Here is a 14,497-nt window from a genome sequence, read left to right on the forward strand (position 1 = left end):
TATAACATTTAAATTATGATCGATCACAGAAGAAAAAATCACAATAAATTAGGTTGCCCTAGGAAAAACAAAAATGGTAAAAGAAGAGTGAGACATATATTCCTCATTTCTTAGATTTCATTTTGTTACCATTGGAGTAATAATAGGTAGTAGAAGTAAAACTAGTTTCTTTATCCGTGTAGGTAAAAAACATACATCTATATCTCAGGGTTTCCTTATTTAGCTTTTATTTCTGCAATTGGCTTTTCAATTGAGAGAGAGATGGGGAGAGGGAAAGTACAGCTGAGGAGGATAGAGAACAAGATCAACAGACAAGTGACTTTCTCAAAGAGGAGAGGTGGTTTGCTGAAGAAGGCGCATGAGATCTCTGTGCTCTGCGATGCAGAAGTCGCCTTGATTGTTTTCTCTCACAAGGGAAAGCTCTTTGAGTATTCCACTGATTCTTGGTAACTTTCCTTTTACCTCTATTTCTCACCTTTGTTTTTTCATATTTTTGCACTTTCCTTAACTGATACTCGCTGATTGAAACTTTTTGTGATCCTAGATCTGTTTTTTCCCTTCTTTCTTTAAAAGTAGGGTTTCTCTAATTAACATCTCTCTCATCAATTTTCTTGTGTTGTTTTAACTGCTTTTTTCTCGATGCTTTAGTTTCTACTCATGATTCTCACCATTTATGATTTAATATTTCCTATGTTAGTGTACGATCATTACAAATCTAGAGTTTCATCTTTCCAATTTTGGTCGATTATATTTTTGTCAGCCATAAATTTTTTATTTTTTTTTGGTACATATCTCGGAAAACCCTAAATAATTTTATGTTCTAGGTTGTTTTGATCTCTTATCAATTAAGCTTTTATGTATGTTTCAGCCCATCTTCAGTGGACAAATTCTACATTTTCAATCAATAACCTATTGTCCCAAACTCATATATTTTCTATTTTCTCTCTTTAAAATTTAGAAAATGATGAATTTCATTATCTATGAACACAAATCTTGAAATTAACATAATAGGCTAAAATTAGGACATAATTCTCAAAATGTATAAATAAATACATGATAACAAGAGTTATGGCTTGCTCAAAAAAGAAAACAAGAGTTATGCGACAGTTGTTGTGAGAAATCAATTGGTGCAATGGGCAACAGAAACAAAATTAATTGTTGATGGACGACAGAGCATACATAAATATAAAGCTACTATATATGCGTACATATATATATTCTTGGGTATCATCAGTATCTAATTTAATTGGGTGGAGTTTTTATCCATGATATACATAGATAGCCCAGTCCTTGTTTCTGCAATGCTGTCATGTGGTGTGACATATATACAGATATATATATCTTTTTTATATAATAAATCATGAAAAATCTCAAAGTCCCTTGTTGTGACTTTCAGTTCTTGACACGAAGCTCTCTATATTATGTAAGTTATAAGTTGTTCCGCTGCATCTTGGAACTTGAATTATTACTGCAGATCAACATGAATGCTTTTGTCATTTTCTAACTAGGGAAAGGGAGGAAGTTGCTGTAATTCTCTTCATTTTTAGGGAGAAGAGAGGGGAGAGGAGAGGGGGGTCTCTTTGATATCTGAGAATCTTGTGAGAGTCACAGTTCTTTCTTGACAAGACGGGAATCATGTTAAAATACTGTATAATGATGTTTCTTCCATTCTAGTACTTGAAAGCAATCTATCAAATGAAGAAACATAAATTTATTTTCTTTTTCTTTTAACCGTGTGTAGGAAATTAATTTACACTTTATATCACACGATTTTAGGTAGACTATTATTTTTGTTGAATTAATTTTTTATTAGATCTGAAAAAATCTGAATGAACAAGACATGTGTGTGCAGGTACTATTAATTCGATTGTGCATGGGAAAATAATTGATGTAGTATAAAATAGTCCATTAAATCCAAACAAAGAATAAGTGATCAACAGTTGTTTTCGTTCAGACATTATACTATGTCATGATTAATCTTAAAAATTGTCACAATTATCATCCTATGTTATCTACCCTAGATTAACTGAATATATATAAAAGTAATATATATATATATTTATTTGATGTTGTGGTGAACACTTAAATTTCCCAACAAATCGAAAAGTTAGTATCTAGATGAGCAGAGAGAGTACAATAATTGGCGAATTAATAAAAAGTTGTGATGTCGTTGGAGAATATATGGCATGTCTCATGTGCTTGAAATTGTACATTGGTAGTTAGATGGAAGCATAGCATATGTAGTACAGCAGAAGAGAGTTGAATTCGTATATGTAAGCTCTCTTGTGTGTTTTAATTTTGACATAGTACATTAGTTGTTCTTGTTCAGGAGGAGTAATTACTAATTAAATATATTTTACCTTAGGCTTCACATTTGCATGACGTACGCGCCTCATTTATTGGTCTCCACTCTGCTTGCATGGTTGATCATCATTTATTACATACCTCCAATAATATTCAAGATTTCCCCTCTACTTTTATCAAAAACACATGTTCATACATAAACTCCTATATTTGGTTACTTTTTCTGAATTTGAATTCACCTAATTTCTTTTATCAAATTATTTACTGTCCATCCATCTTCAATGTTCCTACCACAAAATAAGATCCGGATCATATACTGTATTATTTTGTAGTAATGTTAATTGATTTGTTTTTGGGTGCATAGCAGCATGGACAGGATTCTGGAGAAGTATGAGAGATACTCATTTGCAGAAAGACAACTAGTCGCCAACGAGCCTCAGTCGCCTGTAATAATTTCAAATATTTCTATATTATTTAAATATAAATACATGACTAATTATAAATACAAACATGATGATATGTGCAGGCTAATTGGAACCTAGAACACAGCAAACTAAAGGCGAGAATTGAACTCTTGCAGAGAAATCATAGGTATATATATGTCTAAATCCAACCAAATTATTAATTCCATTTTCAATTAATTCTCACATTTTTTGGGGTTGTCTCAGGCACTATATGGGAGAAGATCTTGACTCAATGAACCTCAAAGATATTCAAAATCTAGAGCAACAGCTGGACACTGCACTCAAGAACATCCGATCCAGAAAAGTAATAAATAAATAAAGTTCACATCTTTTCTATACTATATATTGCACATTTTTATATCAAATCTAAATGATTTATATATATATTGTACATTATGCAGAATCAACTTTTGTTCGATTCCATCTCCGACTTGCAGCAGAAGGTTTGTCTCTTCACGCCTAGCCAGCTATAGTTGAATCCCATCTTCCCTCTATGTTTTTAATCAAATCAAATCAGGAACATAATAGTAGCTAGGGTTTCCCCTTTAAATTCAATGACATTTCATGCATTTTATTTACTATTCACGCTGGCAATCTCTTTAAATGTGTATTGGTCTCTATTATTGTATTTGTTCTCATTATGTTCTTCCTCTTTTAACAGGAAAAAGCAATACAAGAGCAGAATACCATGTTGTCAAAGCAGGTGCATCAGCCAGCCTTCTATATATATATCCTATTTCCTATTAATATATTAGTAATTTAATATTCTAAAATGGTATGTATATGTAGATCAAGGAGAAAGAACAGGAAATGGCCCAGCAGCCATGGGATCAGCAACACCACAGCCACCGAGCACCGCAGCATCCGCCTCCACCGCCGCCGTTCATGATGGCACCTCAATTCCCTTGCTTGAACATGGGGTAATTTTCTACTTCCTTAATCAAGTTTTTCGACATTATTAATAATAATGATAATAATTTCAGAGGCGTGTACAACGAAGGAGAAGCAATGGAGGCCAGAAGAAATGAGCTTGATCTCACTCTTGATTCGCTCTACTCATGCAACCTCGGATGCTTTGCTGCTTGAAGAATCCAACTCATCATTAATTAGGGAACTAATAAGCTTTCTGGTTTTTGTGTTTATCACTTTTTATTCCTACTACATGTATGGTCATGATACCTTCCAATTAATTTCTACTTGCGTGTGACTGTACAAGATGATTAAAAACCTCCCAAACTCGATGTGATGAAATGTGTAATATTAATTAATTTCTGGTATTTTCGTGCAGCAATATGTATGATGTTATCTGACTATAAAAGTGTTTATATTTGGCTTCTTTCAATTTCTCTAAACATGTACATGCTAATAGAGTTTATGCTGGAGTTAATTAATATTTGTGACGAAACGTAAGTAATCATGTTTTACTGTTGTTTCTGTTTGTAAAATAAATAAGATATCGGTTCTTTTGTATACCGTTTAATAACTGCGGTTTGTCTAAGCTTATTTTAGAGCGCATATAAGTTTTAATAATTTGTTAATTAAATTAAGCATTATTAATGCGATTTATATAGAGAAAAAGAAGAAAAAACCTAAAAAATCTCTGAAACCACGAACAAGCAAACTAAGGGTCGACCCTCATTGAAACTTCCGTCGAGTAAAGCCCATAGATAAACCCGAAGAAGGAAAAAGAGTGCTCATCTATAGGACAATCCAAAAAGACAAGCCAAATGAAAACAATAGCCCCAAATCACCTAGAAAAAGACCACATCCTCACAAGTGGGCAAACCAGACCACAGCACGAATTGAATGATCCCAAAGCCCAGCGCAGCACAAAAAACCATGGCGCAAGAAAAACAACGCAACAAGGCTGAGGAGAAAATTCTAAGCTTCGGATTAGCCATCACCCAAGAACGCCGAAAGACGAAACACACAAGAAGAGAAAAACGAACCAACAAGCTCATAACCTGCTTCGCAAAGACACGGCAGCAACAGTCCCCAAATGGTCGACCATGGAGGGACCGAAAACAAAGGGAACAGTATACCCCAACAAACAGCAGCAAAAAAATCCGCCAGCCATAGAGCCAGCTGGGGTACCGAAGTGACGAGCCACCTATTCAACCAACACCGCCACCAACCGAAGGGGTCGGTGGGCAAGTATAGACCCAAGGTCCAGCACACCGGAACCTTGACAAAAATGAAACCTATGGATTTTGGTATCATCAAAACAAGAATTAGGATATTCCATAAAGTTCCCAACGACTTATGATTTGTGAAGTATTTTAGATGAGATGACCATTATGTTGGAAAAAAAAAATCACATAATTTCGAACACAGACGAGAATGATGATTTATGTTAAATTATTTTATTTGACCAAAGTAAAATTGAAAATTTTATTTATTTCAAATACATCTAAGTATATCATTTTATTTAAGTTTTTGAGAATTTATTTATTAATTTATTTAAGTTTTGAATTATTGAAGTTTAAATTATGTCAAGCTATTTTTTTTAATACATATAAGTATACTTTTATTTATTTTATTTTTCTATGGTGAAGTTCAATAAAACATCAATGTGGAAAATATAATTTATTTCGAATAATTTGAAATATGAAGTTTAATATAAATTTAATGTGGAAAACTATTGCAATTATAAAAAAAATGTGGAAAACTATGTATCTGAAATACAGATTATTAGTATTTCTTTGTCTAGATCTTCCCATGTTATGCGTTCGTTAATCATGTTGTAGGGTTAAAAGTAGGATGTTTCACCTGTTAGTGATGATCGCCGGTAGAGTTAAGCAAAGATGTAAAAGAAGAGAGCAAAGATGTTGTATTTCATATTGCGTAACGTTACAAAGAGGGGTGAGATTCCTATTTATAGAGATGTACAAGAGGGGCTAAGAAGTCATTCAACATCTTCGTACAATTTCTAGGTTAGTTAAAGAGAAAGCTCTGCATAGGTGGCCATCGGATATGTCAGTAGTCTGTTGGATTTTGTCTGTTGTGCAGCCTGCCGACCCTAGCTTCGCAGGAATACGTCAGCGCTGCTCGCTATCTTAGTAGAAATACCATTGAAAGTCCGCGGATGCTTCCACTGGGTGGCAACTCCTGCTAATTGAGGCGATTCTCCTCTGCTCGGCTCTAGCTCTGCCTATTGACCTTTGCTGCACTCCAGATACATGCGTACTTTACTCCTCATCACCATGATTAAGTTCAATAGAATATCAATGTAGGAATTGTGATTTGCAAATGTATAAATGAAAATTAAGCCTTTTATTTAGATTATTATGAGATCTATGGGAATGAAGATTTATTTCAAATTATTTTACATAACCTAATTAAAATGAATAACTTATTTATTTCATATATATTTTAGTATCATTTTATTTATTTTATATGATCAAATTCAATTAAAGAACCTATTTGTTTGAAAAACATCTATAATTTTGGGTTTGCAAATGCTGACATTTAATAACAACTTTTTATATAGATTTTGAATTATAAATCTTAATATAAATTTAATGTAAAAAATTATTGCAATTATAATATATATATATATATATATATATATATATATATATATAGGGGGTGGTTATTCAATAAACCACCCTTATTTTAAGAATTACGAACCAGCAAAAATGCATGAATTTTATGTATACCACGCATGAATAAACTGTATAAAGGCATGGATTGCGAAAAATAATTTTTTGATACCTTTGGGATTCGAACTCAGGACCATGAATTTATCCAACAAGGTGATGAATCAACCGTACGTAGATCTTGATGATCTAAGGGCTGAAAATGGTTCCTAATTTATATTTTAAGAAGCGTTCTTATTTTAGCATTTCCATATATATATATATATATATATATATATATATATATATATATGGAGAGGTTCAGGAAAGAACCATAAATAAAAGAAGACCGGAGAACCATTTTCAGCCATTCGATCATCAAGATCTACGGTGGATGCATCATCTTGTTGGATGAATGCAGATCTTGGGTTCGAATCCTGAAGGGAGCATTTTTTTTTTATTTTTTTGTGTGCATTAATTTTAACAGCGGATGCATTAATTTTTACAGTGAATGCATTAGATTTGATGGTTCTTCCGTTCTCACAAATAACGTAGTTCTCTCTAGAACCATATCATATATATATATATATATATATATATATATATAGGGGGCGGTTATTCAATAAACCACCCTTATTTTAAGAATTACGAACCAGCAAAAATGCATGAATTTTATGTATAACACGCATAAATAAACTGTATAAAGGCATGAATTGCGAAAAATAATTTTTTTGCTACCTTTGGGATTCGAACTCAGGACCATGAATTTATCCAACAAGGTGATGAATCAACCGTAGATCTTGATGATCTAAGGGCTGAAAATGGTTCCTAATTTATATTTTAAGAAGCGTTCTTATTTTAGCATTCCCATATATATATATATATATATATATATATATATATATATATATATATATATATGATGGAGTTCTATGGAGACCATTAAGATTTCAAAGAACGAAGACCAAATCTCGTGCGTCGATTCTGGACAATCTAACAGCCAATAATCTCGTTGATCAAGATATGATGATTTCCGTTCATTTTATGAATGAAGGCTAGCTATGTAATTTCGGTCTCAGCATATCCGTTTAATTCTTCAATTAGATATAATCAAATCATTTATTTATGGAAGATTCATTAGTGGGATATGGTTGTTACGTGAATAACACTTATTTCCAACGTGCCGTGTTTTTCATTCCTCATCGTTAATTGCAGTTCATCACTACAGACGGTTCCATGGAATATCAAGGTAATTTTGCTAAATCCATTTGCCCATCTGAATATACGGCATATATAATATGAAAAACACATAATTTAGTGCGTCGTTTTAACATTATTGAAGCTGTTTTGTTTGTGTTCGTCGATCATGTATTTTTTTGGGTTCTGATTCATAGTTTTTAATCGAGCTCGATTACAATTAGAGTTTCATCATATGTCATCGTTATTAAAATCTGAAGTTTGTTATTCAATCCAATGAATACGCAAACCAATTTCCAGATTATATATCCTCTATTGCTCAACAGATTCCTACAATATCTGTGAGATCATATAGCCCTCATTTTCACTCTCAATTTCATGTCATTTAGTTTTCCCAGTTTGTGTACAATGGTTACATGTATCTCAATCCAACTTTACCCAATTGATCATAGAATGGTTATACGACGGACACTTCACCACAGCATGAAAAAGGACCGAGAAACCACCGTCATGTAGCCCGACAACCAAGCCGTAGACCTTCACAGCTAAACACCATCACGAAATGACGATCGGAAAATCCCCCGGCGAACAGCTTTTATTCTTGCTCACATAGACGAAGGTGAGTCGAAGCCTTTATTTCGATGAATTCCTGTTTCTCAAAAATCTTGGAAATTTTGTGGGGTATAGATAGGATTGTGGTGAACATTCATGCAAATTTTCAAGTCATTTGAGTTTCATTTACTACCCTTTTAAAATTCAAGACTTCCACTGCCAGTTTCTGTTGAAACTTTCGTATGGCAGACACTTAAGTCATCTCTTTCTCTTTCAGTAACCATCTGTTGAGATTTAATTCTAAACTTTTTATGGTGTGAAGATATATGTGTTAGATATACACATATAAAATTTAAGGTCATTTCGACAACATTTACTATTTTTCAAAAATCCGAACTTCGGGTTGCCTGAAATTGCCAAATCTGGTAAGACAGTGGGAAAATGGTCATATCTCTTAAACTACTTGGAGTTTTTCAACATACGTTCTTTTAAATTAAACTAGATTCAAAGAGGTTTCTGTTGATATAAAATTCGAGTCTAGGTGAGTTCTGAGTAAAAGCAGTAAGAGATGGTATGTTCGTATAAAAAACAAATGAACATACTAATGTTCGTATAAAAATAAATAAACATACTAACGTTTATTGATATGTTCGTTGAAATAGATCAGGTCCCTGGGAAGAGAGGAAGGTCGTGGTGGCTCAGTTCGAGAGGGAGAGAGATCTGAATGTGGGCACGTGAGAGGGAGATGGTATGTTCGTATAAAAAATAAATGAACATACTAATGTTCGTCGATATGTTCGTATAAAAACAAATGAACATACTATTATTCGTATAAAAACAAATGAACATACTAATGTTCATTAATATGTTCTTTGAAATAGAAAATGAACATACAAATGAACATACTAATGAAACCTACAATGTTGATCCATCCTATCGGATAGAATCCCACCAGAATAGAAAATGAGGAATTCCCGGGATTTGCTGAACATACCAAATTCGTTGAAATGGAGAATTACTTATTTGTCCTTCAGCGGCCAAATATAAGTAATTTAACAATATTTAATTACACGAAAATTAATATCATGGAATTATATTGACCCTTGATTTAGATTGCATCCAATGATCATGATATGGTCTTTATTCTCCATCTAAGTAAGTGGTTGCCATGGAATCACACCATATATATATATATATATAAACTATATATTTGAAATATATATTATAAGTATTTATTTATCTAGATCTTCCCATGATAAGTTCAATAGAATATCAATATGAGAACAATGATAAGCTAATATATAAATGGAGATTAAGCCTTTTATTTATTAAATTGAAGTTTTATATAAAAAAAGAAAATAAAAATCCTTGAAAGCACAAGAACGCAGACTAGGGGCCGAGACTAAAAAAAATAAGAGCTCGTCAAAAATAGAGAAAAATAAAATAAAATAAAAAGCAAAAAAAAGTTAAAGGCTAAAGAATCAACTAGCAGTATGGAAAACCCATGTTGGTGTGGAAATTGTCTAACTCCATTTCATCTGCCCAACGGCCATTCGAAATATTATCCATCACTCGCAAGCTAGCCTTTCTGCTATGATCAATAATAAAATCCCTCGGCGTATAGCTCATTTCCTCCGCATTTCGGAGGCGACTTTTAATGTTATTCTCCGGAGCCAACGGAACCCGCTGCTTCTCCATACCTTTCGGAGGACGACCCCAACCACGTTTAGCCTTTTATTTAGATATATTGTTATGAGATTAATGTGCCGACCAAATTAAATTGAAGAACTTATTTATTTCATATATATCTTAGTATTATTTTCTTTATTTTATATGAACTTAAATTGAATAACCTATTTATATAAAATATATCTATCATTTTATTTATTCTTATATGACCAAATCCAGTCGAAGAACCTATTTATTTAAAAAAAAACATCTATACTTTTATTTAGGTTTACAAATATTGAAATCTAATTACATTTCTTTTAGATTTTGAATTATAAAGTTTAATATGGAAAGCTATTGCAATCATAAAAAAATGTATAAAACTATTTATTTGAAATATACATATTATAAGTATTTCTTTATCTAGATTTTTTCATGATTAAATTTAATAGAATATTAATGTGGGAAAGATAGATGAGCTAATGTATGCATGTCGATTGAACCTTTTAATTAGATTATGAATTGATGAAGTTTAGTATAAATTCAAAATGGATAGATGAAGAAAAAAATGTAAAAATGCCATATAGTGTAGAATCTATAATGAAGCAAATACTAAATTCTGAGAGTGCCATATATGATAGAAAATAGTGGGGAGCTCTTCAATACGTAATTCTTTATATAATAGATAGATGTGTATTAGTTTGTGTCTTAATTAGGTTAAGTGAAGAAGAATGGGCTTGGGCCCTTATTTTAATAAGAATTGGGCTTTAACTTTTAATTTGAATTAGGCTTAAGCCATTTTAATTTTTGGGCTCCTCACATATTATTTAAGGGTAATTTTAAACATAGCCCCCAATTTTATCACTATAGCCTCTTGTTTAAAAAAATAATAAAAATAATTATGTTTGTACTATTATATCCTTATAATCCTTATTTAAAATTCATAATAAATTAATAATTTTATGAAAAATAATTTCAAAGAACATTATGTATAATCTCATTATTTATATAGCCCCCATTCAAATATTCGTAAAGAACTCATTTGTGTAACCCCAAATCAAAATTTAAGAACTTCAACCATGGAGAACAACATGATTATGGATTAACTGTAATTGAAGCCCCGACAATTGCTCAAATGACGAAGAAACGCAAAGCCCCTTCTTCTCAGCAAGCGAACGACCGAAAATTCAAAGTAATTCGTGAAGAGGAAGCAGAAATCGTCAAAGAAGAAGAGTCCTCCAGTAAGGAAGAAAGAATTCGAAGAATCATCATCATCAGAACCGGAGTCGTCGGGATCCGAATCTGGGGACGGAGAAGAAGAAGAATCTTCTTTAAATGAATAAGAAGAAGGAGAGGTTGAGGCGTCAAAGCGAGAATCCCTCCGTGGATTATCGGAACCCCTTCGAAAAATCTCAAATCATAGACATTCTCAAAGAGGCAGGGGCGAAGGACCCTAAACTTGTCCTCCCTAAAATCGTGCAGAAGGCGGATTCCGAGCTAGCCCACCGGAATATATTCGTGTTTGGATTCGACTGGGACGCCACAACTGAGCAGCTTGTCCAGGCATTCAAGCCCTTCGGCGAAAACGAAGAGAGTGTATGCCTTCGTGATGTTCAAGATGCATTAATCTAGCCTCGTTTCTTGGCATCATATCCGGTGATTACCACATCTCAAGATCCCACTCTGGTGGATTGTATTGGAGTCGTAGAGATACCTGTGTTCCTACTGCTTTTTCTGGTCATCAAGAAGGCAAGGTCGGTTCTGTATTTTTATTACTTGAATCTAAATGGAATTTGAGTGTGTTAGGTTCTCTGAATCTTCTCTTTGCTGTTATTTGAAGTTATTGTCCATTCCAATCTCATCTCTACAGACTACATTATCGAGCAACCAAAAATTGCTGCTTTTTAATTAAGGGTTAAGGTGCATATAGGCCCCTTAAGTGAAGGCCCTTAGAGCATTTCAGTCCTCTTACTAACTGTGTGTGCAGATTGGCCCTCGAACTCAAAAAAATGGTGCAGATCGCCCCCTCTGACTTAACACCGTTATGGGCCGTTAGTCAGAGGGGGCGATCTGCACCGTTTTTTTGGAGTTCAGGGGCTAATCTGCACCTTTTCCTTTTTTGGAGTTCGGGGGCTAATCTGCACACCGTTCATTAAAAAAAATCATATCTCATCTTCTCCGACCAACTTTTCCGGCGCCAATCACCGTCAGATGAGGAAAATCACGAAATCAAGTTCCCAAGCCCCAAATCGGGAATTCCAAATCGGTGTCTGTAACAACCCGCTCTTTTATTATATTTTTAAATCCAGTAATATGATATTATTATTTCATCTTTCAGTAAATCAAGCCCAGTAATTATTTATGATTTAAATTCAGCTTATGACCTTGGATTATATTCAATTAAGCAGGATTATTATTTTATTACCAAGTCAGTAGCTTCGCGTAAATAAAACCGCGATGAGAATTATTGAGTAAGCCAATAATTATTTATTTCAGATTCATAACTGACTTAGTTAAGTCACGTTATTTATTAATCACAATAGAATTATTTTTCTATTTTTATTATTATTTCTTGAGTCGTGAATTTATTTCGGTTTATGAAGAATTAAATCTACGGATTTAATTTAGAATTTATTCTAGCTAAGAAAGGAAGCAGATATCGAGTAGTTTTATAAACACGCGATATTAACAAAACCCGGTAGTTGGATTTTATTTAAAAAAAAAGATGCAATACAATATTACAGATATATAAATTCCAAGACAAGAATTATTGCTTCTGTTTATACTTCACTTTACAAACCCCTATTTTTCTATCTATCTACCAACATTAAAAAAAAAATGGAATAGTGTATGTGTGTGAAGAAAATCTGCAGATATCCTTTAAGCATGCTCAAGCATGCTCAGCCATCTATTGACATTTTTTTTTTACTCCAGCTCCAGCAGCATATCTGCAAAATTTTCACACCCGAACACCTTCATTTGGTTTCAGTTTTCAACAAACAAATCTAATCTCATTAATTCTTCAACCAAAATCTCAAGTATTCAACAGACAAATCTAATTTGTCAGCAGCAAATATAATCTCATTGAATTCTTCAATCACGCCTAAACTTAGCCGCACTATTCACCATATTTTTCACACTAGCAGCTTCAGTATTTACTCCCTATAAAAGGCATCCTCACTTACCTAAAATCCTTAGCAGCTGCAAAGAATTTTAGACGAAACAAGATCACCATATATAACTCAGCAACAACAACCAACAAACAAAACTTTCAAGGTATTCACTATCTCATTTGCACGCTTCGGTTTAATTAGGAATACAGAATGGTAGAGAACCTACATATGCATCAATGGACATAGCAAATATAGCAAACCATTCGTTTCTGTGATACATAATGAGCTATTATATGTTGTAAATAAGAATACAGAAAACCAAGTTTTCATTCCAAAATCAAGTCTTTATACAAAGTTGAATTTTCTGAAAATTATTCAAATTTACGAACCTATCGTGAGTGATAAAACGAGAGAGAAAGGATGGTGGATTGTCGGAGCTCTGCGACTCACGGCGACGGCGGCTCCGGGAGAGGCGGCTGCCGGGCTCTTGCTGCCAACAGCAGCGGTCGGCGGCGGCGCTCCTCCAGCGAGCCACTGACCACCGGACGAGCCTGCAGCAACTCCAGGCCGCGACTCCGGCGAAGCAGACCAGCCAGCGGCGACTCCATGAACAGCAGCGGACGGCGCGACTCCATGAACAGCAGCGGTCGGCGCGACTCCGTGAACAGCAGCAGTCGACGGTTTCAGGCGAGGAGCTCGCCTTGGTCCTCCACGAGCAGTCAGCGGCAGCAGCTCCACGCGGCGGCCTCGCTGGCGACCGGAACGGCCAGGACGCGGGGAGGGGATGGCCGGAATCGAGCGAGAGAGAGAGATGTTGAGCAGTGTCCGATTCTTGATTTTAGAGAGATGATGAATAGTGTGTGAGTGTGTTATGAGAAAGAGAAAGAGATGTGCAGTGTTTCTTCCTTAATAATTGAGAGAGAGGGAGTGTATGCTTTAAAAAAAAAAAGGGGAAGAATCGATGATGATGGTGATTAAAGAAAATGGTGGGTTAGGCTTTTAAAGAAAATGGGGAACCGATGTTAGTGAAAAAAAAAAGAGAGATAAGGAATTTTTACTTTAAAAAAAAAATAGAGAGGGATTTGTTGATATAAAGTGTGTGTGTGCGTGTGGTGAATTGAGAGAGAGAGAGAGAGGTAATATAAAATGTGAGGTGTTTTATTGTAGGAGTGAAAATGATGGGTAGTGCTTTATTTTAAAGAAAGTGTCGATTTTGTGGGTTTACATGAGTGCTATAAATTTTAAAAAAAAAAAATTTCTTAATGATGTGTCGATTTTGTTGTTTATGAGGATTTAAAATTTCTGACCAAAAAGAAAAAAAGAAAATAGGGTATTTTAATTGTGGCAGTATTGATTTTAGAGAGAGATGCAGTATAAAAAAAAAAAAAAAAAAAAAAAAGAGAGAGAGAGAACGTGTCTTGCTTGGAAAGAAAGGGATAACCGAGAATTAGTGGGAGAATGGGCTTTGATTATTTTCAGTATGGGCTTTTCTTTTAATTTATTTTGGGCCTAGTTTATTTTATTGGGCCGGAGATTAATTCAATTGGGCTTTGCTTATTTTATTTCCATTGGGCTAATATATATATTGTTTGGACTCTATTATTTTTATAAATGGGCTCTT

At 33.9% G+C, this 14,497-nt stretch overlaps 1 protein-coding gene across 1 annotated transcript; it reads left to right on the forward strand.

Annotated features, from left to right (window-relative positions):
- Window positions 1–231: 231 nt before the first annotated feature.
- On the forward strand, window positions 232–4,045 carry LOC130995999 (truncated transcription factor CAULIFLOWER A-like). The gene is made up of 8 exons (XM_057921536.1): window positions 232–446; window positions 2,672–2,750; window positions 2,831–2,895; window positions 2,973–3,072; window positions 3,170–3,211; window positions 3,430–3,471; window positions 3,558–3,688; window positions 3,752–4,045. The coding sequence occupies exons 1-8, from the start codon at window positions 262–264 to the stop codon at window positions 3,852–3,854; spliced, it is 747 nt and encodes a 248-aa protein (XP_057777519.1). The 5' UTR covers window positions 232–261; the 3' UTR covers window positions 3,855–4,045.
- Window positions 4,046–14,497: the final 10,452 nt, after the last annotated feature.

This window comes from Salvia miltiorrhiza, chromosome 7 (assembly GCF_028751815.1).
Source record: "Salvia miltiorrhiza cultivar Shanhuang (shh) chromosome 7, IMPLAD_Smil_shh, whole genome shotgun sequence".
NCBI lineage: Eukaryota > Viridiplantae > Streptophyta > Magnoliopsida > Lamiales > Lamiaceae > Salvia > Salvia miltiorrhiza.